This window comes from Labeo rohita, chromosome 13, assembly GCF_022985175.1.
Source record: "Labeo rohita strain BAU-BD-2019 chromosome 13, IGBB_LRoh.1.0, whole genome shotgun sequence".
NCBI classification, from domain to species: Eukaryota; Metazoa; Chordata; class Actinopteri; order Cypriniformes; family Cyprinidae; genus Labeo; species Labeo rohita.
In genome coordinates, this window is record NC_066881.1 from 1,827,027 (window position 1) to 1,854,158 (window position 27,132).

The 27,132-nt window shown below is 42.0% G+C and overlaps 1 protein-coding gene across 1 annotated transcript; it reads left to right on the forward strand.

Annotated features, from left to right (window-relative positions):
- The first annotated feature begins 318 nt into the window (after positions 1-318).
- On the forward strand, positions 319-26,100 carry LOC127174799 (interferon gamma receptor 1-like). The gene is made up of 7 exons (XM_051125385.1): positions 319-602; positions 18,257-18,374; positions 18,468-18,649; positions 19,322-19,455; positions 19,548-19,719; positions 24,238-24,359; positions 24,662-26,100. Exons 1-7 carry the CDS (start codon positions 524-526, stop codon positions 24,926-24,928), a joined length of 1,074 nt encoding a protein of 357 aa, XP_050981342.1. The 5' UTR covers positions 319-523; the 3' UTR covers positions 24,929-26,100.
- The last annotated feature ends 1,032 nt before the right edge of the window (positions 26,101-27,132 follow it).

The following is a 27,132-nucleotide window of genomic DNA, read 5'->3' on the forward strand; positions in this document are numbered from 1 at the left end:
AATTTAAACCACAACTAACCCTGCATTTGTGCCCCGTGCTCCCCCTGAATATTACTGTTAGACCTTACTTTGTTTGTAACTTTGTTCTGTTGTATATCTGTGCTTGAATTTGTGTGTTTGTTCTTATTTTATTGAATGTTCACTTATTATTTTAAGTTGTTATTATTTATTATTATTTATATATTATTATACTTTTTATACCTTTTTATACCATTTGTTGTAAATTATAATAGTCTGACTTTATTAATTAAGTTTTTTTTTTTTTTTTCACACTCAAAGAAGTACTTAAGGTAAATATTTCTTTAAGCAGGGCCTGTATAGCAGTAGTGTCATGCTGTGACTGATAAAAGGTTTGGAGACGCTGCATTAAAGCACCAACCCGTCGCGTTATTGCAGTGTGTGGTGGAATATTTAGCAGCCCTGTCAAAGTGAGTACACCTAGAGTCAAGATCTCAGAGCCGATTCAGGAAACGCTGTTTGAGTATAGGCAACTCGTCTGAAATCGCCCTGCGACGTTTTGGAAATGACAATGAAAATGGCGAAGAATCATGTAGTCCAGTTTGGTGTGTTTTACGCGTTACTGCTTCCAGTCTGTGGTTATGGTGAGTATCATTTTGCTGAAGCTTCTCGTGCTAACGGTGCCACATTATCGTATCTGTTTGTCTGTCCGATTGTGAGCGTCCATGAGATGTAAAGCATGCGTTCACGTAATATTAAAATAAATAGCAATCTATATTGTTCTAAAATCGCTGCTTTTGTGGAGATTAATTCCTGGAAATAAGCGTGTGCCTGTTTCCCTACCTGGGAATTACCTAAATCTTAAAGTTATCTCTATAGAGAAAATGATATTATATTAATACAGGCTTTTAAAAATTTTTATCGATAGGAATTGGAATCATAGGAATTGTATCGTCTAGACTTTTAGTTCAGTCAATATAAAATTAGCATACTTCAGTTCATTAAAATTCAACCAGTTCACATTTCGTTGTGTAAAACCACTTATTTAAAGAATATTTATTGTATTTATTTTTTAAGAGATGTGCACTAACTGCAAATTAGCCATAGGCTAGAAGCCTGTATGTGGAGCATCTGTAATGTTATTCATAAATAAACAATTAAATAAAAAATAAATAAACACCCAAGTCAATTCAATTTTGCACATACCAAGACACAAGTAACAGTGGAAAGAGGTATTGGTGTTTTAAAAAGGAGGTGGTCATGTCTTCACAGGGGTAGGCCTATGTGACAGCAGCTATTTGTTTGATAGTTTGTTTATCTGTTCAGACAGGATAATGAATCAGTCCCCATTAGGAATTGCAATGGAGCCAGAGAGAGCAGCAAGGGTGACAGGAGCATGCATTGTTGTGCATAATTTGGCCATGCTGTGGAAGCTGCCAGTTAATGATCTGGGAAGTGAAGAGATTGAGGAGGTTCAAGATCCAGAAACGCGTCTGGGTTTCATTACCCAGAATCGTTTCTCTTAAACTGTACAAAACGCATAGGCTAACTGTCCTTTTTATATAATATGTCAATATTTGCATCAAGTAGTGCTCACTTCAGAGCCAAACGACCTCCAGCTCCCCCTCTCTGGAGGTCCAGCTCCACCTGGAACTAAATAGGTGGAGTTATGTTTAGCGATAGGGTAAGGGGTAGGGTTAGGGTGTGGTTGGGGTGTCTGGGTGGACCTCTCCAATACATATACATTATTTACAATAACTAATCTTTTTTCTTTTTTTTTCCCATTATTCTTCATAGATTACTTCAATTAAACTTTAAATTTCATTTATTATAGATTTTCTTTCTACTACTAATCTCACTTGTGAATATCTAAAATCTACTGTCAGCTGTGCATTCAATTACTTAAAATTTTTATATTTATGAATTCTTGAGAGAGAGAAAAAAACATCTATTCTGCTGAAACTAAAAATTAGGATTTTTTGGAATGTATCTTGTCTTTCCTTGTCAGATTTATTTTGTGGTGTCTGTACAACAGATAAATACATTAAGCATACAACATAAACTATATTAAATAGAAGAATAACAAAAAGTTAGTGTAAATATTGTGTTACGAACAGCAATTGCATTTAATAATGAACAGTAGTCTCAAAAATGGCAAACTTTTACCACTTTAACATAGAACCAGAAAATGAATCTGTCAATAGGGTCATTCCAGCTGGAATCATCAAATTTTGGAAAAGTTCCCCACCTGACCTCCTCAGATTTGTCTGAAAAAAATCCATGTGATGGGTAATATGCCCAATAGATCATATACAAAATCTCTACTGTGCGTACTTTTTTCACAAAAAATCTGTAAAAAAGCTTTTTACCCCGTTTTGGTGTCACGGTCTGAGTGACCATGTTCAGACTGAAATATCTCCAGAACTAGTTGTGCCAGGTCCATGAAATTTTCTGGGCTAAGAGTCCTAGTCCAGAACTGCATGAATTACAACTCACAGCATTGTTACTGAATTTACACCTGAATGCTGGCCCTCTACTTTTCTTTGAAACTATTACTTTAAGGGTTTTCAGATGTCCATAGAAACCTCAATTTTCAATGTATAAGCATCAAACTTGGTAAATGGTCTGATATGTACCATGTCTTTCACATCCTTTGATATCAGACAATAGAGTCTGATGGATGTTGAGATATTAAGGTCCAAAAATGGAAAAAACTCATTTACACCAATGTTCAGAGCAATATTTCCCATGAATGACACCAGGTGTGAACATGAAACTTGTTTTTTTGAAAGAGCATATTGTTATTGATAAAATCTAAAAAAAATAGGATGGGGTTTTGCCTCATTTTTCTGTAATGATTTTTTTAAAACTCAGAGTTTCATCACTGATCCTATTGTTCACTTTTGCTATTCAACTTGGCATGGGCATTTCAACAGAATTTATTAATGTTCCACTTATACAAAAAATACAAAATACAAAAAACGTACTTCCAGACATGAGTCACTTTAATAATGTATACCACCAACACAAATAAATGTGTGACATAACAGTTACTGGAAGTTGTTCATGAAAGTGTCTGAATCCACAGTTTCATTTTATTTTATGACATAGCATCGTCCAGTGGAAGTAACTGGCACATCAATTTTCATTATGATGTGCTGGAGAGGCACCCAACAGACATCTTCCCTTTTTGGCCAAAAGTAGCCTCTAGCTGGGCCATGGGGATACAAAAAAAGCACTTGAATGTCTTGCTCTGTGTCAGAGACGTCTCTGATGATACCAACCCACCATTGTCGGTCATACACACAAGTAACATATTGTCCTGGGGCCATATCTGTGATGTGAAGGCCTTGTTCAACTGGGTCAACCTCAAAGTTGACATGGAATCCTGGTGTTCCTGATACTCGACTGACCTCAAAATTGATCATTGTTGACTGATTGACTGATTGATTAATTGATGCTAGATCTCATACCACCTGAATATTATTATTTCTAATCAATATTGCCCTGCTTTCTCAATGAAAATGGATGTATTATTCACTGGATTGGATGGAACATCAAGATTAGGTACTTATGTTGCATTCCATTGAATGTCGGTAGTCGGTGAATCCGAGTTAGTTCTCCCGATGTCCGTCCTAAATGCGTTCCATTGTAACAGTTGGCAAAAATATGGATGCCTATGGATAATTCCAACCGACTCGGTCTGGACTGAACTGGCCCGAGTGTGTGTTTCGGAACCCCAACTTAAGTGGCCGTTCCATTGCACTTTCCCGAGGTGGAGGTCGGATTTCCCCGAGTCCCGAGCACAATGGAATGCTGCATTATAGCATTAATTTAGGCATATGAGTTCAAAATAGCTGGTACTACAGTAGTTGTGAATGTCACACAACAATGATTTTTTTAAAAATTATTACAGAAAAATGAGGCAAAACCCCATCCCAATTTTTTTTATATTTTATCAATAAGAACATGCTCTTTCAAAAAAAAAAAGTTTCATGTTCACACCTGGTGTCATTCATGGGAAATATTGCTCTGAACATTGGTGTAAATGAGTCTTTTCCATTTTTGGACCTTAATATCACAACATCCATCAGACTCTATTGTCTGATATCAAAGGATGTGAAAGACATGGTACATATCAGACCATTTACCAAGTTTGATGCTTATACATTGAAAATTGAGGTTTCTATGGACATCTGAAAACCCTTAAAGTAATAGTTTCAAAGAAAAGTAGAGGGCCAGCATTCAGGTGTAAATTCAGTAACAATGCTGTGAGTTGTACATCTTGCAGTTCTGGACTAGGACTCTTAGCCCAGAAAATTTCATGGACCTGGCACAACTAGTTCTGGAGATATTTCAGTCTGAACATGGTCACTCAGACAGTGATGCCAAAACGGGGTGAAAAACAAACTTTTTTTTACAGATTTTTTGTAAAAAAAGTATGCACAGTAGAGATCTGAAATTTTGTATATCATCTATTGGGGATATTACCCATCACATAGATTTTTTTCAGACAAATCTGAGGGGGTCAGGTGGGACCATTTGATGATCCCAGCTGGAATGACCCAATACGACACCTACATCTCAACAATGCTGAAGGTGTAGCCAAGAAGCTTTAAATCCTTTTGTAATTTAACGACCTCTAGGTTTAATTTCACATTTTCTAGGTCTATTTTTTTGCATCCACTTTTTATTTTCAGGATCTCCTCTTCTACTTTTGCATATTCAAGTGTAAGAAGCTTACAGGAGTTATAGTTTATGTCCTCATCCAGGTCATTTGTACGCTTCCTTTTCTTTGCATTTTCGACTAAAGGTGGCAGTTCTTTGTCTTGTGAGCTCCCTGGATGATGTGCACGAAGGACAGGCAGATCTCCTTCTGACGCTGGCAGTACGGTGTTTTCAGAGCAAGTTTCTGTTACTGGTGTTGGCTAACTTGATGCAATAATGCCTGCTGGTGGATAAACAAGAATGCATTTTTTTTTTAAACTTTACAACAGTGGTTCTCAAACGTTTTATACCAAGTACCACCTAAGAAAATATTTGGCTCTCCAAGTACCACCAAGATGACCAACATTAAAATGCAGTAGCGTAGTAGCCGTAACTATTCAGCTACAGCTCTGCAGAGTACAAAAGCGAGGCAGATTTATTCCTAATAAGAATAATTGTTGTCAGTCACTTTAACATTGTAAATACAGTTTGAACATTAACATTGAACTGTGTTTACATACAGGTAAATAAAAAAACGTAAATAATGATTGAATTAAAATGTGTTGTACCTAAACATTAAATAAAAACTGTACTGTACTGTTCTGTTAAAAAATGTACTCAAATAAAGATTAAATTAAAATGTATTGTTTTAACATTAATTTATATTTAATTTAGTGATTCCTCTGCGTACCACTAGAGGGAGCCTGAGTAGCACACTTTATGCTGTAATTCACTGTGCATTTAATCGTCTCTGATGTTTTTCTCTCGCAACTGCAAGTCAGAAAAGTCAAATTTACCTCAATAAGAATAAAACTGAAAGTTATAAATAGCCTACTTTGAGCCACTTCTATTTTCAACTCCAGTGATTCCACAGATGGTGGGTGAGTTGTCCCTGATGATTTCTGGTATAAGGGTTGAACACAGGTCAGGCTCTGATCAATTGCTTGTGTCTCAAAGTTGCTCCACTTCATCCTCACTTCCTTTATCTCCCTCTGCTCACAGCCTTTTACATTTATTTTGTTTGTTTGCTTTCAAGGATTGATTTTTTTTCTTCTTAAATTAACTTCCTGTTCCTTTTCTCTTCCATGTGTAGGCTATTAAGATAATTTCAGTTAAAACTTTAATGTTATCCTGTAATCTTTGTTCACGCACAGTTCAGGCTATTTCTGGTTTACCAATTTGAAGGCTTCTGAATGGGTAGTTAAAATGTATGTCGTTTACTACGCATTACCTTATGGTGATGTTATGACCTACGTGCTAAGTTCTGCCTTAAATGAGAAGTCCACTTCCAGAACAACAATTTACAAATAATTTACTCACCCCCTTGTCATCCAAGATGTTCATGTCTTTCTGTCTTCAGTCGTAAAGAAATTATGGTTTTTGAGGAAAACATTTCAGGATTTTTTTCCATATAATGGACTTCATTGATGCCCCAATTTTGAACTTCCAAAATGTAGTTTAAAGCCGAGGAAGAAAGGTCGAAACGTCATGTGGAACTACAGACCCAGTGTTTACAAAGCGAACGCGCAAAGACTAAGAAAGTGCAAGTAAGTCAAACACTGTTTACAAACAAAAAGGTACAACGATGTAGGATGATTCTGAAGTTGTAGGAGAAAATAAGATAAAGTTTTTTGCCATATTCTACCTTTTTGACCCGGAGTAAACAGACAATGAACTTAGACGTGATTCGTAGCTTCATGAACACATGTAACAGGCAGGACTCGTAGGAAGTGTGTAAAATCCAAGTGCAGGCTTTATTCAAACAGATCGTGGTTAATACAGGCAGGGTCAATATCCAAACAGACAGTGGCAACGAAGACAGAGCAATGGCGTAATCCTTCAAGCAAGCAGAAAGTCAAAAACCAGGACGCCGCCCCCATAGGAGGATCTACAGTAGGTGCTGACACCTCTGGAGGCATGGGCGCAGATTCTTGGGCAGACATGGCAGTGAGTTCATAAATAGACGCCACCTCCTTTGGAGGATCTACAGCGTGAGCTGACACCTCAGGAGGTATGGGCGCGAACTTGTGGACAGATGAAGCCTCAGGAGCAGACTTGTGGTCAGATGAGGCCTCTGGGGCAGACTCATGGATAGACGAGGCCTCTGGAGCAAATTCATGGACAGACGAGGCCTCTGGAGCACAGTGTGCAGCCCACACACTGAAAATGGCAACGGCCATTACCGGCAGCACAGTAGATAGTGGGATGTCTGTTGGCCTTGATGGTGTGGATGCTGTGGACTTGTGGCTTGGGAGTGTGGGCTCTGCATGGCTTGGGAGCGCGGGCTCTGCGTGGCTTGGGAGCGCGGGCTCTGGGGTTTCAGCTGATACGTGAGGAGGCTTTAGAGGATCAGCAGAGATGTGAGGTGGCTTTGGACGGATGGGGGGCTGTCGTGACTTGACTTGACTCAGGGAGGTCTGCCGTGGCCTGACTTGACTCAGGGAGGCCTGCTGTGACTTGGCTTGACTCAGGGAGGCCTGCCGTGACTTGGCTTGACTCAGGGAGGCCTGCCGTGGCTTGACTTGGCTCATGAAGGTCAGCTGTGGCTTGACTTGGCTCATGAAGGTCAGCTGTAGCTTGACTTGGTTCATGAAGGTCAGCTGTGGCTTGACTTGGTTCGGGAATAACAGTGGCAACTTGACTTGGCTCATGAAAATCTGCTGTAACTTGACTTGGCTCATGAAGATCAACTGTGTCTTGGCTTGGCTCAGGGAAGACAGCAGCAATTTGACTTGACTCGTGAAGATCTGCTGTAACTTGGCTTGGTTCATGGAAATCAGCTGTGGTTTGACATAACATAGACAACCCAGCTGTAACTTGACTTGACTCAGGAACAACAGCTGTAACGTGACTTGACTTAGGAACAACATGGCTTGACTCAGGAACAACATGGCTTGACTCAGGAACAACAGCTGTAACGTGACTTGACTTAGGAACAACATGGCTTGACTCAGGAACAACATGGCTTGACTCAGGAACAACAGCTGTAACGTGACTTGACTCAGGAACAACAGCTGTAACGTGACTTGAGTCGTGGGGAACAGCTGTGTCTTGGCTTGACTCATGGAGAACAGCAGCTTTGGCTTGACTTGACTCTGTTGCTTGACTTGACTCTGTTGCTTGACTTGACCCTGGAGTAGCAGCCGTGACGTGATGGAGCGCCATTTTAGCTGCCCATACAGCTATTAGGGGTGAGTCCAGCACGTGGGCCATCATGACCATAGGCGGCGTCCGAGAGCTGACTGCGGGTTCTGGGATGGCGGCCATCTTGTGGCGTGGCTTGGAGACAGCGGCCATCTTGTGAACAGGCTTGGGGATGGCGGCCATCTTGTGAACTGGCTCTGGGATGGCGGCCATCTTGTGGACTGGCTCTGGGATGGCGGCCATCTTGTGGACCGGCTCTGGGATGGCGGCCATCTTGTGGACCGGCTCTGGGATGGCGGCCATCTTGTGGACGAGCTCTGGGATGGCGGCCATCTTGTGGACTGGCTTGGAGATAGCAGCCATCTTGTGAGCTGGTTGTAGGAGGGCGGCCATGACAGGTGCAGACTCTGGACGGACAGGCATGGCGTGAGCAGGCCCTGGAGCGGCAGGCATGGCGTGAGCAGGCCCTGGAGCGGCAGATGTGATATTAGCAGACCTTGGCTTGGTGGATGTGACTTGAGCAAACTTTGACTTGGCAGGCATGGCATGAACTGGCTTTGGCGTGGTGGACATGACTTGAGTAGACTTTGGCTTGGCAGGCATGGCATGATAGGGCTCTGACGTTATTTGAATAATTCCAGACATTACTTGAGCAGGCTTTGGCTTGGCAGGTGTGACGTGAACTGGTTGTGGTGTGGGGCCTACTGTGGGATTGCAGGGTCCCTCCTCTGCGATCCCATCGGTAAGAGGTGAGCCGCTCAGACAAAGTGCATAATCAATGTAGGTTTCAAGGGTCCAGTGTATCTTACCTCCAGGTAACCTTGAGCGAATGGGTTCATCTAACCCATAACGGAAAAGGTCCTTCAGAGCAATATCATTAAACTCGACTAAATGACACAGTCCACAAAAATCCTCTACATACTCCTCTATTGCTCGGTTATCTTGACGAAGGCAGAGGAGACGAGAAGTTGCCTGGTTCATACCTGCGATCGTGATTCCAAAAGCCGCTGGATTTTTGGGAGGCGAAGTATTCTGTAACAGGCAGGACTCGTAGGAAGCGTGTAAAATCCACGTGCAGGCTTTATTCAAACAGATTGTGGTTAATACAGGCAGGGTCAATATCCAAACAGACAGTGGCAACGAAGACAGAGCAATGGCGTAATCCTTCAAGCAGGCAGAAAGTCAAAAACCAGGGAGAGCAATCCAAAGTATCAAATAAACAAGGCTATCAAACAGGGCAAAACAATGGCAAGGAACAGGGCAAAATTATGACAGAAAACAAAGACTAAACTATGACAAAAGAACAAAAAACCGTAGCAATAACAAACCAGATAAACAACGCTTGGTAGAGTCTGCTAGGCAAAACAATACTTCGCAGCTTCCTGTTTGGCATGGCCTGCCTTTTATGGCTGCCAAACAGGAAGTTACCAGAGAAGCAGCAGAGGGAGCAGCAAAAGGCCGTCAATGGGTGAGGGCTCCCTCTGCTGGCGTGGCGTTACAACACGCATCCCAGAGCCTGTGCTAAATGAGCTTTTGTGCTTAAGAAGTACACAAATTTTTATTTTTCTGAAAAAAATGACCAATGGTTTTGCTAGATAAGACCCTTCTTCCTCCGCTGGGATCATTTAGAGCCCTTTGAAGCTGCATTTAAACTACATTTTGGAAGTTCAATATCAGGGCACCAATCAAGTCCATTATATGGAGAAAAATCCTGAAATGTTTTCCTTAAAAACCATAAATTCTTTATGACTGAAGACAGAAAGACATGCACATTTTGGATGACAAGGGGGTGAGTAAATTATTTGTGAATTGTTGTTCTGGAAGTGGACTTCTCCTTTAAGAACAAGTGGCGCAACGTTTAATGTACACATTCAGTTACAAACTAGCTAGTTACTAAACCTCTAGTGTGGACTTTATGTTCCAGTTTAAGCAAGAACTTACAAACAGCTGGTGCAACCCTATCCTGAACATTTACATACAATAAAGCAATACACAAAAATGTATAATTAAAAAAAAATGTTTCAAACCGATTAAAGAACAATAAGGTAACACTTTACAATAAGGCCTCATTAGTTAACCTGCAGTAACATTAACAATGAGCAATTTGTTACAGAAATTATTGGCACAAATCACAAAACTTAAGGTCTACACAACTGGTCCAAGGAAGGTATCCAATGGTGGCCAAGGATACTTTTCGGTACACAAAGTTATTTAATTTAAATTAAATTCTAATCCGACTTTATTATGACTTCGAAATTTAGATTGTCATACAAATTAGTTGTTTGTCCATTTCTAATTTTTACTATTATCTAATCACAAACTCGCCCGTCTGATCATTAGTCAGAGGTTATGACTAGCTATTTAAAAGTCTCCCATGCATACCATTCTTTAAACAGTGGCTCTTTTTAGCCCTCTACAGTCACCCATGTAACAACTTAGTTAAAGCTCAAACAATGATCAGAGGTTATGCTAGTACTATTTATTTAGCCTCCAATAGTTAAATAACTACGTACAACTTAACTAAACCAAAATTATGAATTTTCAGTCCCCAAAATGCTGTTGTCGTGTAAACAAACAGGCAGAACGGATGAAAAGTTTCCCGTTTTTGGCTTGTTCTTTTTTAAATGTCTTGTAAGGTACAATATTATAAGTACAAAAAAGGAAATATATGCAAACACAGTCTTAGTAAAGTTAATTAATATTGCTCAAAACTTCTTCAAAAACAGTCCAGTCTGTGCAACCTTGTAAGGTCAATGAAACTTGGACTCTTTTTTTTCCTTTACTCGCTCTTTATGCACCACTGACTTATAGACACAGGTAACAGATACATTTTGTTATGATCAGAAAATCCCAAGGGAGGTCCAACAATAGATTTCATTTTATCATGATGGTAAAATAGCCACACTGACACAGAAAGTAGCTCAATGTCACATTTATGTCTGTTTATGTCTTTTGGTTTCTCCCATTGTCTCCCCCCCCGTCGATCTGTCTGTTTTGGTTTAACCCAAATTACCGCCATCCCCTACACCTGTGTTTGTAATTAGTCTCTCCCTTTATAAGTCTGCTTGTGTTTTGAGTTTACTGTCGGTCCTTGACGTTATTTGGAAGTGTGTGGATGTCTCGTTCTGTTCCTGCCTGTTCCTACGAAGATTTATATTAAATTGTTATTTGTTTGTATCGTATCTCGTTTCACGTCTCGTCCGTCCAGCACTAAACACGTAACAGAAGGACCGACCGATACAGTAATTCCCCGGCGTTTCCCTGCTTTATTTTCTGAGTGTTTTGTTTTTCGTTATGGATAACCCCGCCGTCGTCCTCCTTCTCCTGGAGCAGGGGAATCGCTCTCTCGTGGACCACACTAGAGACTTTGTCTACCTCGTACCACTCACACGCTACCCGGACAGCAGCCTTTGCACATTCTACCGTGCAGGACTGAACATCGCCACGAAAGCGCAGCTGTCCGGGGAGGGTCCACGAGAGAGCTTGGCCGACTACATCGAGTGGGTGCTGGTGTCCTGTAGATCTTCGTTGACCGCGGAGGATGACACCAGCCCCACTCAAGACCCAGAGCCCAGCCAACCAGCACCCCGACACGCGGAGTTTGAGCCCGAGCCCACCGTGGATGATGAGCCAGAGCCACGAGCGACAGAGTCAAAGATCGCCACAGAGCCAGAGCCTTACACGTCCGATCAGGTGCGAGAGCCGGCTACAACTACCACGACGGGGGAGTGCAAGATGGAGCAAGTGAGGGCTATGGAGAGCCCTGCCCACTGCACCACTGCTGGGGGTGAGCTGGATAATGACTCTGGGAATTTAATTGACTTTTATACAGAAGCTCTAGAAAATAACTCTGGGGATTTAATAGACTTCTTTACGGAAATATCTACCTGTCACGTTATACCTGTCTGGATGGAATCCCCACCCACTCTCCCTCTTCTGCCTATGTCAACATCTGTCTGCGCACCGCTGTCCCCTGACAGCCCCTCTGCTCACCCTCAGTCTTCCACCTGTGCAGTGGGCTCGCCGCGGGTCTGCCAGCTTCCGTCGGCGTCAGGGCTGGAGGATCCCTCATCTCCGCCTCCAGCCTCAGAGTCCAGAACTCCGCCTCGGCCCTCCGACCCTGCGGCTCTACCACGGCTCTCAGCGCCCTCGTCTCCATCGTCGCCCATCGGTCCACCAGCTCCACCGGGCTCCCTCGTCTTTTCGGCTCCGCCCTGGTCGGTCGTCATCCCTCCGTCACCTCAGGACTCTGTTCCTCCGGCTGCGCCTCGTCACTCCGTCCCACCGGCTCCTAAGGACTCCTCCCTCCCTCCGGCACAGCCTCCATCCTCTGTCGCTCCGGCTCCGCCGCGGACCTCCGGGTCTCCGCCTACGCCTTGGTCGCGAGAGCCTAGGGCTCCGCCTTGGCCCTCCGGATCCTCGGTGTCGCCCTGGATCTTTGGCTCTCCGTCTCCGCCTCAGGCTCCTCCACCAGCGGCTCCGCCTCTGTCGGTCAGCCCCCTGGAGTCGTCAGCCTTTCCTCCACCATGGCTCCTCCCTCCGTCGGCTCCACCGTGGGTCGTCATCATGGCTGTGGTCTGGGTCTCCCTCTGCTTCTCCTGCTCCGGGTCCCTCCTGTTTCCTCCTTGGCTCCTTCCACCTTCGTCACCCCCCTGGACTATATTATGTTTATTTGAACTGTCTGTCCGGCCATGGCCTCCTGAACCGCCCACCTACTCTCTTGTTTTTTTTGTTTTTTTCTTGTATGTTGTACGGCGCGAGACGCGCCTATTCGGAGGGGGGCGTAATGTCAGATTTATGTCTGTTTATGTCTTTTGGTTTCTCCCATTGTCTCCCCCCGTCGATCTGTCTGTTTTGGTTTAACCCAAATTACCGTCATCCCCTACACCTGTGTTTGTAATTAGTCTCTCCCTTTATAAGTCTGCTTGTGTTTTGAGTTTACTGTCGGTCCTTGACGTTATTTGGAAGTGTGTGGATGTCTTGTTCTGTTCCTGCCTGTTCCTACGAAGATTTATATTAAATTGTTATTTGTTTGTATTGTATCTCGTTTCACGTCTCGTCCGTCCAGCACTAAACACGTAACACTCAATATCAGGTAGACACAATTTTTTTTTCCTTACATTAATGTTGGTACACCAGCAGTTGATTTATATAAAGACAAACTCCGCCACCACACCACTCTTTCATGTTACGTCTTATTTCTGTCCAAATGAAGTGGGGCTTCAAATCCATTTTATCTCCAGAGACAAGTCAAGGTCCTGAGAGTTAAGCCAAGTTTCTGCCAATGAAATTAAACAAGTGTTCTTATACTCCTGGAGATAGCTGACACTTGCCTGTAGTTCATCCACTTTGTTTATGAAATTAAATTGATTTCAGTTCATGTTTATTTGTATAGCGCTTTTTATGATACAAAGAAACAAGTTTCTACAATATGTTTACAATATAATACATGTACATAACATGGCAGAAATGTGAAGTAAAATACAGTTAATAGTAAAAATCAGTTTATTAAAAGATTGCATATTAGCTAAAATATTGATGGAAGTGGCAAGCAGTTCCTTAGTTGCAATTGAAATGCTTGCGCACACCTCTTTTCCTTTCATGCTTTCTCCTTCTCGGTTCTGCCCAAAATGGGCTCTCCTTTGGCCTTTCCCCCCAGATCCACCAATGCTCCTTCACAGTACTGCATGGAAGATAAACAATTCCTCTGACAAAAAAACAAAACAAAATTATCATATAAAATAACTTAATTTTTGCACATCTCATAACACTCTTAAAACCATGAAAAAGGCAACAATGACCAGCGTAAAGGCACACAAGGACAAACACCTGCTGCAGGTCACCACTAGAACAGCGCTCTGTGTGATACGCAAAAATACGTGCTTCTGTAAAAAAATACTGATATAGTAGTTACATAAAATACATAATCCCAAGGAACGATTCATCAGTCAGAAGCACAAATTATGGCAGGAGGGGTCGGTGAAGGCCATCCACTTCCATTAAACAATGGGAATGATGTAACTGAGCTGGTGAGATCATTAGCTCAGATACAGATACTAATTCATACAGTTCTGTGAGAAAACCACTGCTCAAAATAACTTGGCAATAAACCTGAATTACTCTGTACTGTTATAAAGTTAATATTTTAGTATTTAAATATTATTATTATTATTTACAAAATTCGCATTGCCTCATAAACATTTGAGGTACATCAGCACACTAATTGATGTATGAGTGTCTGCATGTGTTGTTTATCATCATTTTTTCGTTAGTAGAGTAAGTGTTGGTTTTCACATTGTTACTATGTACAATAAAGTATGTTTTATTTATGTTTAAACATTATACAAGTTATTTTGTAATAAATAACCAAAGGCAGGTCGTCATGTAACATGCTGATAAAAGCTCACAAAGATGAGGAAGAATGGGAAACTGGATCCTTAATTGCAAAACTATAGCACTATAAATTGACAAAAAAAAAAAGGACAACCAAGGGCAGAAAACTCATTAGTAGACAGATCAGACAAAAGGAACTAATGAGACAATTAACAAACACCAGGGGAACTGAATACAATCAAACTAGAAACTAGATCATAGCAAAATAATGAGATAGGACATACGCTCATGGTATGTTCATGGGAGAGTAGAGGGTGGGAAGAGCTAAGGGGAAGCTAGGAGCTGGAGGAGCCAGATGTTAAACCAGGGAAAGGGGAATCCATGGTGGAGACAACAACGGTGGAAGCTGAGGGATGGAGGGATGAGGCAAAGCTGGAGGAGTGGTGAAGTAATGAAGGAGGATCGATTAGCAAGAAGGATGAGGGATCCCAGTGGAACAAGTAGGATGATGGGCCACGGTGGAGATGAGGGAGCAAGGAGCCAAGGCGGAGCCAATGGGTTAGAGGACTGAGGTGGAATCTGGGACTCGAAGGCTAGAGGCGGAGACAGGGGACCTACACGGAGCAGGAAGTTTTGAGTTGTTTATTTAAAGTACAGTATGATTTCCAGAATGGGCTATGTAGCCTTTGATTTCATTTTCACACTTGTGTCACAGTAAAACCACAGTTAGGTCTGATCTGAGTGGGTGTGAAAATGTCACTGATCAAACATCACAGCAGCAAATCAGTGTGACAAATCGTGTTTGTCAGTGTACATGGAGGTGTACTTTTATTTATTTATTTTATTTTATTTTTTTTTTTACAATAGCACATTTTGATGATATTGTGAGTGCACACAAATAAAAGTAGACTCTTTTCGGGTTTTGAGGGATGTATTACTCTTCTAAGTATTAGCTAAAATGACACCATATTTTAAAGCGATACAGCATTTCCCCCCTAAAATGAATATTCTGTCATTAATTACTTTCCCTTATGTTGTTCCAAACCATTAAGACCTTCATTCATCTTCAGAACACAAATTAAGATAATTTTGATTAAATCTCAGAGCTTTCTGACTCTGCATAAACAGCAACGGTACTACCATGTTCAAGGCCCGAAAAGGTAATAAGGACATTGTTAAAATTGTCCACGTGACATCAGCTGTTCAACCTTAATTTTATGAAGCTACAAGAATACTTTTTGTGTGGAAAGAAAACAAAAATATGTTTATTCAACAATTCTTCTCTTCCATGTCAGTCTTCGATGTGCATTCATTAGAGTATTACAACGCATGTGTGAGGTGCTGCTGACACAGGAGCTACTGTTTTGACGTAGAGCCCATATGCACTGCACCTTGTTTGTAAGCAAAGGAATGCACACACAATGTTGTGGTACTCTTGTGGGCAGACCAGCGTGTGCAAGGACCCAGGTGTTGGGTACTTTGTTGATCCACTTTATGCTAAAGATGTTGCAAAGGCAGCACAAGTGAAAGATTTTCAGCCTTTGTTCTTGGTTAGTATATTTTGTCCATGTTTTGCTGCCATACAGTTGAGTGCTGATCATGCAGGGGTTATACACTGCTGTTTTGGCAGAAGCTGACAGCTTAGTATTCCCTTAGACACAAGTGGCCAAGTCGGCCAAGGGTTGTTGCAGCCTTGCCAATGGGCTTGTTGATCTCGGGGTCAAGAGACAGATCATCACTTATGGTGGACCCAAGGTATGTAAACTAGTGGACAGCATCAAGTACATGGTTGTTGAAGGTAATGACAGGAGGAGTATCCACATCTTGGCTTAGCACTTTTGTCTTTGGCAGGGTAATGGTTAGTCCCGAAGTCATTACATGCCTGGGAAAATCTGTCCATGAGGCACTGAAGTTGTTGATCATGTCCAAGTCAATATGGACTGATCTAATCAGGCTGTCCAGCCTTGGGGGACATCCAAGTTTCAAAAGGATGTTAAACAACCCATTCCTGCTGACCAGGCTGAATGCATTGGTGAGATCAAGATGATGCAAATTGGCTTCAGCTGCTCTCTGCATTATTCCTGTAGCTGGCAGAGAGAGAAGGTCATGTCCACAGTATACTGTAAAAAATAAAAAACACAATTTGTTGAGTCAGCTTAAAATAATTTGTTACCCTGCTGCCTTAAAATTTTAAGTTCAGTCAATTAAAATAAGTTTAGTCAACTTGCAATGTTAAGTTGTACTAAGTAACAACTTTTCTGTGTTTGCTAAACTTAACAGATGGGTAAGTAACCCAGCTGCCTTAAAATTTTATGTTGATTCAACTCAAATGTCTAAGTTGTCACTTAGTATAATTTAACATTTCAAGTTGAATAAACTTTTTTTGAGTTGACTGAACTTAAAATTTTAAGGCAGCCAGGTTACAAATTATTTTAAGTTGACTCAACAAATAGTTTTTTACAGTGTAGACCGTTCTGAGCGAAAGCCACACTGGGACTCTGGGAGGACATGTTCTGCAAGCTTTTAAGAAAGGCTCTAGCAAAATGCAGGCGTAAAGCTTGCCTGCAATGCTCAAGAGGGAGATGCACCTGTAGTTGTTGCAGTCACTTCTGTCCCCCTTGTTCTTACAGAGGGTGACAACCTTGGCATCTCTCATGTCTCGAGGTACTGCTCCTTCAACACTGGCAGAGAACATCATGGAGAGGCTGCAGAGATGAATTTCTGCAGCTCTTGAAGATGTTTGGGGGGATACCATTACTCCCAGGTGCTTTGCCCCTGGCAAGGTAGTCAACTGTCTTTAGGAGTTCCTCTAATGATGGTTCGGCCTCCAGATCCTCCATGATGGGCAGAGGTTCAATGGCATTTAGTGCTGGGGTGGTTACATTCACCCAGAAGTAAGGTGCTGAATAGTATTGTACCCATTTCTCCACAGTGTTCACCTTTGTTTGTGATTAGCTTCCCAGAAGTAAACGTGTAAATATATCAATTACTCTCCTATATGTTCACTTTTGGACCATAAGCCCTTACTGATGCTGTTCAGTGAAGCTATGTGAACACAAATAAAAAGCAGCAGACGTGACTGAATATGAATGCCTGTTGTTATGCTATTCAAAATGCCATACGTTATTATTATAAACAGTGGTCAAATATTGAAGCTGGAGACTTTATTTAATGATGCACAGTTCGTCCAGATCAAGTAAGAGTGTGATGTTTTAACGTGCTGAAAATGTGAAACAACAATAATCTGAGGACGCTGGTTATCTTTGCGTGTTAAAGGGGTCATCAGATGCCCATTTTCCACAAGTTGGCATGATTCTTTAGGGTCTTAATGAAAAGTCTATAATATACCTCGGTTAAAAATTCTCAATGGTTGTGTAAAACAACACCCTTTTCACCTTGCCAAAATCAGCTCTGTAGAAATCAACCCATTCTGAGGGATTGTTCCTTTAAATGCAAATGAGCTCTGCTCACCCTGCCCCTCTCTTCTCTCTGTGGAGAGACGAGCCTGCTTACTTTAGTCATGTTTAGCCGCTAAACTTGCTGACTAGAACATTTTTAGGAAAGGCGATTGCAAAGATTCATTAAAAAACCTTATACGCGCTTCTGCTGTAAGTGAAGCTGGATCACGAATGATTCGCGCGAACATATACGGATATATGTAGACCGGGAGCCGCATTCCCTTCACAAACAAACATAATCCACTGCATCTTCAGTGGCTCAGATGTCGGGACTAAATGACGACCACTATGTTCATTATTACATCCAGCAACACAACACCTCAATCGCTCAATCGGAGATATTCTTGTCTAACTTACATCCCTGCTCCAGCATCGAATCAATGGCAGTCGGACTGTTACAGCTGGTCTGAGGTAAAATGCTCATGTCAATCAACTATTGTGGGAGCGGCCTCTGTTGGTGTGTAAGTCTCTGAAGAAGATGACATCTGTTTTAACAATACCTTGTTGGAGCATGATGAGCTGATGAGTTCAATCAGGTGTGATAGAGGGAGACACAGAAAACGTGCAGTGTTGGGGGTGCTCACAGGACCCGTTTGAAAACCACTGAAATAGACTAATACTAATTTGTTTTTTTTTTGTTTTTTTTTTCCCTGCAGTTCCCTCTCCAACAAACATCAGTGTTGTCTGCCACAACTTTGTAAATGTGCTGTACTGGAACTACAGTAACCCAACTGAACAGCTGAAATTCAGTGTAAATATTAAACCTTATGAGAGGTATGTGTGTGTCAAAAGCAGCTAACCAAGAAAAAAATATATAATTTCAGAAAATGTGTCATTGATTAATCTTCCTTTCCCATTTATCCCCAGTGTTTCCCAAAGTGTTGACACCTCTCAGATGTACCTTGATATCAGCAGCTACAGCAGAGATGCGGGTGATGATTACTTTGTGTCTGTGACGGCACATGATGGGCAAGAGAAATCGGAAAGCGTCTCCATTAGATTCACCTACAGCAAAGACTTTTTTGATGAGAACAAACATAAATATAAATGTAAGTTGATCGTATGGATTCAGTGTTATTCTTTATTACAGTGTCTGCAAGGTATTATATTAACACTGTTATTATTTCTCAAACATTTTTAGGGCTTGTTTTAAAAAAAATAACATTTGCAGGTTATTCAGCACATACTGAAAGTGCGGTTGGTGGTCATTTTGTGTAAATGCATGTTTATAAAAAACTTTTGATGTCTAGCAGGAAATTACTATTATAGTAATTAAATATTCACCTAGTTTTCACTGAAACTCACTCTATTTTGCTGTTGATCGTTATTCTGCAGAACAACAAAATATGAGAGACTACAAAAAAAAAAAAAAAACAGACGCCCACATTGACAATTACTTGTGTAAGGGGTTATGCGAGAGACACAACTTTAGTTTACAAGAGTACAACTTTATTTTTATCATCCATAACTTCTGGACAACTATGAAGCTTTCTAAAGCGCAAAATGTAGATCTAAATGTACAGAAATGAGGTAGTTTGTAGCACTGCATCATGTGTTTGTTAGTGCAGCATTCATTTACCCAGAATACCCAAAATCAACTTTACAAAACTTCATATTTTTAGTGTTGGAATTCATTTGCTTTGGTCTATTGGATTTTTGTTTCTGTTTTTCTTGTTATTTTGACTTAAAGCAATAGCAATATTGGCTTTTGCATTTTCCAGGCTCTTTGGACTTTCCAGCTGTAAATACATCTGTCCACAAAGATGTGATTAAAGCATCCTTTCAGCACCCTTTCTTACATCATCAGCAAGACATTCTGAAACAAATATTTATGTACACAGTCACACATGATGAGGTTGGAAAAGCTTTATTGCTCCGCCATTTCTTCATTAAATATTAATCATGTTAGCATATTGAATTGTTCTTTGTTCTTTTGTCCTCCCACAGCTAAAAGTTTTATACTCATGTTTTGAAGATGAGGACCTGTGCATTTCAGAAATACACTTTAACCAAAGCGTAGCTGGACAGTGCATTGAGTTGAAGTTTGAAGGGAAGATTGCTGGTATTCCTTTATATACCTACATACATGTTTGTGTCCCTCAGCAGACACCTGAGACAGGTAAATATTTATCTTTTTAATAATTATCACTTTCTTTTAGTTCATGGACAGATGTCCTGATATTTTCCTTTAGAATTTGCTGGTATAGTTCAGAATTTATTGTTCCATCAATGATGGCAAGTTGTCCTGGCCCAGATGCAACAAAACTGGCCCAAACCATGATACTACAACCACCATGTTTCACAGATGGGATCATGTTTTTCTTATGTGGGAATGCAGTGTTTTTCTTTCTCCAAACATAACACTTTTATTTAAACCAAAAATTATATTTTGGTCTCATCCGTCCACAAAACATTTCTCCAAAAGCCTTCTGACTTGTCCACATGATCTTTATCAGACTGCAGACAGGCAGCAGTGTTTTTTTTGGAGAGTTGTTGCTTTCTCCTTGCAACCCTGCTATGCACACCATGGTTGTTCATTGTTCTCCTGATGATAGACTCATGAATTTCAACATTAACCAATGTGAGAAAGGCCTTTAGTTGCTAAGACGTTATCCTGGGGTTCCCTTTCAAGGAACTCGAACTGCGTCCTCTAGAGGTCGCTAGGGGGAACACCATCTCCATGACCTGTGTCTGAAGCCTACATACAAAAACAACAACGTTGGCCAACATCAGCCTATTACGTCACTTCCGGCCTATTACGTCACGACTCGCCGCTGCCAGTGTGTCACTACCGGTGTGACCACAGTATAAAAGGATGCCGGTAGAACACAACATTCTCTTCTTCGTCTTCACTGACCATTTTGTCTGGAGTGTGCATTCTGGTAAGAATATTTTTCTCTGTTCTCGTCTGTCTCTCTTTTCGAGAAAGGAGGGGCTGCTCCCAGTGGTTCAGGACCCACTGCTGCTGAGGCTCAGAGGAGAATGAGCTTGTGGGGTTTGCAAGCGGATCTGACCGATGAGTTAAGAAAGGAACTTTCCCTCTTGCGCTTGTCAGCCAGGGGCAAGGATGAGCTGCTGAATGACGATGATGTTATTTCCCTGATGTCATCTGATCCAGAAGTTAGTGCTCTATTGGGTCCTACCCAGGAAGAGCAGGAAATGTCAGAGGGCAAAGAAGCCAAGGCTGAGCCCTCTCAAATCTTCTGCCCTACATACGATGAGCTGCTGGAGGTTATGGGCCGCGCCATGGTGAGGCTTGACTTGCTATGGAAGCAGGCTAGAAAGGTGGCACCGCGGGGCCGTCTTGACGAACGTTATCTTTCCGACCATAGCCCCCTGGCTCAGGTGAATTTTAAAGAGTAAAACCTAAACATCTACTCGCTTTCCTCAGGGGGTTTTCCATCCACCCCTGTCTTCCCCTTCTCAAATTCCCCGCAACTACCATCATCTCCACCTGACTGAGGTTAGGTGGCGTTTTCCTGCGCACACCTGTGATGTTTTAGGTCAACTTTTATGTTCATAAAAGCTACCTTTATTGATGGTCTGGATGTAGGCTTTGGCTTTCACCTCCTATCTGAGTCATGCGTGGGAACCACGTTGGGTGAGTACAACCCTGGTATCATGTGTCTAGCCTCTTCTGCTGTATTTCTGGGACCTGTCTGTTGTGTTTTTCTTTCTGTTAGGTAGGTCCTTGGTGATCTAGTGAGTTGCCCCTCCAAGGAATGGGCTTGACCGCACTATTTTTCACCAATGTGTGAGTGGAAGATGTTTTTGTGGGAACCCTTCTGAGTGATTTCATTGATTACAAATCTAGGCCCTTGTTCTTGAGGTTCTGCGGGCCTTGCTAGAACAGGGCCCATGCTTTCTATCGAAATAGTAAGCACAGGTCTGCTTGGGTTGGTAGTGGCTTATGCCCCCTCAAGAGAATACCCACAACACAGCCCAAGGGCTGGGGACGCTGCTGCTCTCTATGCAGCCATACTGAGTTGATAGATTAGTTTCTGCTGAAATATCTGATCTCCTGTGATCAGATCTCATTCCAAGGCCTCTTTGGCTGGGCATGACGATGGCTCTGAGCATTGCCCCAACTGGGCAACTGAGGTTCACCCTTACTGCCTTCCCCTTGGAGCCTTGTGCTCCCCTCATTCTGAGGGTTATCTACTAGCACACCATTTCTAATAAGAGGTATTTCTAAAATCCATTTGTTCCATGGTAAGTGCCCACACGACCCTTTGGGCACTTTCTTAAATCCATGTTTACGGTGGATGCACACGCAAGTCTTTGGGCACTTTTCTTAAATCCACAATGTGGTATGTAACTTTAATATACGTGCTTGTTCCTGCGCACTCTCTATATATGGGTTTCACACTTAATCTCATGCCCATTCTCTGAGTTGGCTGTCCCCGGTCACCTTGGGCCCCACTCTACTTACGGATCCTTGAGCAGGGTGTTGCTACCTATGTTCTGTAGTATGGTTCCTGACCGAACATATGCAGAGCCCACAGTAGCCACCTGGGTGACAGGCCAAATCTAGGCAAAACCCTAGGCACTTGGCCATATCCCCTTAAAGGAATATCTTCTGATTCCAAGCTTCAAGCTCTAGCCCGGATCCAGTTTTTCTGACCCCTTTCAGGTAAGTCTTTGGGTATGCAGCTCAGGCTTTGGCCGAAGGGGATAATGTCACTGACAGCAGTCACTATGTCTCAGGGGCAACTCCCAAAGCTTGAGGGAGTTGGTACTTAGTGCTCGCCTCTATGATGGCATGCACTCCCCTCAGCATGGCAGCATGGGTATAACCATTCCCCATAGCGACCTCTAGAGGATGCAGTTCGAGTTTCTCGAAAGAGAACATCTCAGGTTATGTATGTAACGTCTTGGTTACATCTGTAACTCTCGTTCCCTGAAATGAAAATTGGAGAGTGGATTTTGCATGCCAAGCCACTCCCCCGTACATATGGGTATATAAAATGACGGTGTGCATCCACTCACTCAGATTTGTGCTGAGGAGTTGAGCTGAAACAGAGCGCCCCAGCACAGTCCAGGATTGTGGCAAGAGGACATAACGTCTCCGTTCCCTCCTTCAGTGAACAAGGGTTACAGATGTAACCGAGACATTCCCCTTGAGTCGTACTCTACGACGTTACATCATAACTGACATATCTGGGGTCTCCTCTGGAAAATGCCACAATCCTGAACTGCGTTACGTGATTGAGATACAAATGCTGACAGGCAAGCGTGTCAGGACAAATGAAGCTCAACACATAACCTTCCCAACGCCCTGTATGCCGGATAATGGGCCCACCAGGGATGCCAGGCATCTGAAGCAACCGTTGGGGGGGGCGGAGCACGATGATGAGAATCTAAGTCACGTAGAAGAAGACTGGAAGACATAGTAGGGGAAACATGGAAGAATCCGTGGAACTGAGACATGATGCCACACCCAGAAGGGGTGAAGGAAGCCCCTACTGGGCACAGTCCAGACTACTCCGTCTTAATCTGAACTGTGGGGGCAAGGAGGACCCAGAGTTCAGCTAAGGGAACAACTGGGAAAAAGGCGCATGGATCCGTAAGGAATGGTGCAGCAAGCACTGGTACACCAGGGTGATGGCATCTACCACCCAATGAGCCAACCTCTGCTTGGAGACAGCATTCACCTTCTGCTGACCTCCAAAACAAACAAAGAGCTGCTCGGAGTGTCTAAAGCTCCGGGTGCGGTCCACGTAAGTGCGCAATGCACTAACAGGACACAGAAATGCCAAGGCCGGGTCTGCCTCCTCCGGGGGGGCCACCTGATCCCTGAAGGGAGTGGTGGGAACCTTGGGCACACAACCAGGCCGGGGTCTCAAGGTCACATGAGAATCAGCTGGACCGAACTCAAGGCACGTTTCGTTGACTGAGAATGCATGCAGGTCCCCCACCTTCTTGATAGAAGTTAGCGCGATCAGGAGCAAAGTCTTTAAAGACAGATATTTCAGCTCAACTGATACAAACGGCTCAAAGGGAGCTTTCCGTAGACCTAAGAGGACCACAGAGAGGTCCCAAGAGGGGATGAGGTGCGGACGAGGGGGATTTAACCTCCTAGCACCTCTCAGGAACCTGACGATCAGGTGATGCTTCCCAAGGGACACTCCTTCCACTGCGTCGTGATCAGCCGCAATGGCCACAACGTAAACCTTTAAAGTGGAGGGGGACAGCCTCCGCTCCAACTTTTCCTGAAGGAAGGAGAGCACCACTCCAACCGAGCATCTCTGGTGGTCCTCTCGACAATAGGAACATCAATCAACGAACAGACCTCACTTCAAGGCGTAGGCCTGGCTCATAGAGGGGCTCTAGCCTGAGTGATGGTATCAATCACGGCGTGCGAACGGCCAGTGAGGTCTACCGTGTCCCATCCAGAAGCCACACATGGAAGTAATGTGATTCCTAAACTACACTGTTTTGGCAAAGTGGTGGACAATGCAGTCCCATGATATATTTTAACAAGCCTGTTGCAGCAGATCAATCCAATCAGTGGCTAAAGCTAGATAAATGTTACAGATTTTTAATTCACAATTTTTTTTCTGATTTTCATCTTTACCTCAAAGTCAGTTTTGTGAATACTAGACACTTAATTGAAATGTTCTTGACTTTTCTGTAGACAAAACAGGATTAATCGCAGCTTTGCTAGGCGGAGGGACCATTGTGCTCTTCATTATCATGGGCGTTATAAGGCTGCTCTGGAGGAAATGGTCCACAGTCTCCAAAATTACTCAAGGTTTGGTATGTATCTTTCAGTTCTTTCACTTTATGTTTTAGAATATTAATAGTTTAATAATTTTGTTATAAGCATATTTAAGCAAACAACAACAAAAAGTTATTTATTCGCCTTTGCACTGGTCCTTTTTTTCTCTGTGGGAATGATGTGGGAGTGATGAACTGTTCCTTTAATGTTTTTATTTATTTATTTATTTATTTTTTATATTTATATTTGTGATGTGTCTGATGACTTGCTGTTGATTCAGTAGTTTTAGTAGCACCATCAGCAACACTGAGACTAACTGTTTGCTCTTTTCCATATGCAGCAGAGCCTTATCCCTGGGCAATCTCCTTCTCCAACCCTTCTTTTCCTACCCGAGGAAACCACCATTTCTCAAATGACATCTCAGGGACACAGAGCCCAAATGAGAAAGGAAAATTTTAATTATGGTTCTCCCTCCACTTCCCAAGCAAACACTAGCCTTGATGACACTGTAGGTGTTCTACCTGAGGTTTCTGAAGAGGATGTTAATAACGACAACTCTGAAGGCTTCGTCAGGTCGTCCGATTATGACAGACCCAAATTCCTGTAGGAGATGAGTCCCTGAGACATTACTGGAGGGATATAACTGAAAATGTAGGCATCTGTTGACCAGTGAGAATTTCAGAGTGGCAGATGCAGAAATCTAATTTCCTCCCTTCCACCTGATTTAAAACTGATTTGACTTAAAAACACATTTTACACATTCCTGTGTGTTAAAGTCTTTGACAAGGTCAATGTTTCTGTGAAGTTTCAGTTTAAAACACCCCAGATATAATTATTATAATTTATATATAATCTGGAAAATGTCGTTTTTGTCTACAAAAGAGCTGTTTTGGTGTGTATCACTTTAAATGCAAATGGGCTGCATATTCCTGTCCCATCTTCAGAAGACAGTGTAGCGTATACTTTGCTTTGCATACCTACAGCAACAACCAGTTGGTAGAAGCAACATGACAGAGAGCGAGAGAACCGGTGTTTAGTCCATACATGTATGAACTGGTGTCAGACACAGATGAAGGAGAGACTCAGGATGAAAACCAGGATGTCTCAGAATAGTTATTTGATGCATTAATGTACTTGTAGAGTTTTCACAGCACATTTGCAGTGACAGATAAGCAACACACATACAAACAAATACTTTGATAATGTTTGCTATACGACACACCAACACAAATATGTTTAAAACCTGGTTGAAGGCTGGAGTAAAATGATTTGTGCAGACATAAACGAGTTTAGGTAGATTTTGAGGCAAATTACCTTCAAAAATTAAATTAATCCTCTGTGTCCTCAGTGGCTCAGATGTTGGGAGAAAATGAGGACTCTTATGTTCAGTCTTACATCCAAACACAGAACAACAGGATTGCTTACGAGACATTGTTGACATCACAGCTGCTCGAACATGGAAAAAAAATGAAGAACAGCATACAACCAACAACAGTTACATCGTTATAAAAGTAACTAATTACCAAGGAAACTCTTGTGTTACTCAAAAAAAAAAAAAAATCAAATATGCCAAATAACTTTGATGTCCACAATATTAAATATGTTAAATGAATGAAATGGACACTAAATAGAATAGATTATTGTAAGTATTATCAACCCTCTACAGACACCTTGGCAATGGCCATTGGCTAGCAAATTGTTTAGTTTACTCACCAGACTAATATTAAACGTCTGATAACATTATATATGTATATATATTTATATATATATATATATATATATACAGTGCAAAGCATTAATGACTACACCCCTTTAAAACTTAACAAATTCAGCAATTACTCTTTGCTTAGATGACATGTTAGGGTTCTTTGGAGATATATTAGAATCAGAATCAGAATCAGAAAGAGCTTTATTGCCAAGTGTGCTTACACACACAAGGAATTTGTCTTGGTGACAGAAGCTTCTAGTGCACAGACAGGATCACAAGTGACAAGACAGACAACAAAAATAAACAAGTGATTAGAATGAATATATGAAAAGACACAAACAGCAGACAAATAAACAAGTGATTAGAATAAATATGTGAAAGACAATACACAATAGACAATATAATGTAAGTACAGATGTGCTATATACAAATTATACAAGGGAATTTAATGTATGGAAGATATGTTAAAGCGATAGCACATCTATAATAAATATAGGTATGGATAGGGGTATTGCACGTTTTATTGCACAGTGGGGGGAACATTTAACTATTCGTGAGGTAGATGGCCTAAGGAAAGAAGCTTTTTCTATGTCTGGCTGTTTTGGTACTCCGTGCTCTGTAGCGCTGACCAGACGGCAACAGTTCGAAAAGGAAGTGGGTTGGGTGTGAGGGGTCCAGAATGATTTTGCTAGCCCTTTTACTCACTCTGGATGAGTACAGATCTTGGAGGGTAGGGAGGGTTGTACCAATGATTCGCTCTGCAGTCCGGACTATCCACTGTAGTCTTCTAATGTCAGTTTTGGTAGCTGAGCTGAATCAGACAGTTATTGAGGTGCAGAGGACGGATTCAGTGATGGCCGAGTAGAACTGTTTCAGAAGCTATTATAAGGCTATTTTTCAACAGGTAAGAACACTGAACCAAAACTTTTAAAAAGAAATAATTTCCTGACGATGAAAAGTGTTATATAGCCTACTGAATCATACAATGAAACTACTTGGGAGACAACTACCTGGTGACTTATTACTTAGCATAAAAGAGGACAGTGGTACAAGAGAAACACCAAATTATTGTTATAAGTGTGAAAATATAGCAGAAGTAACAC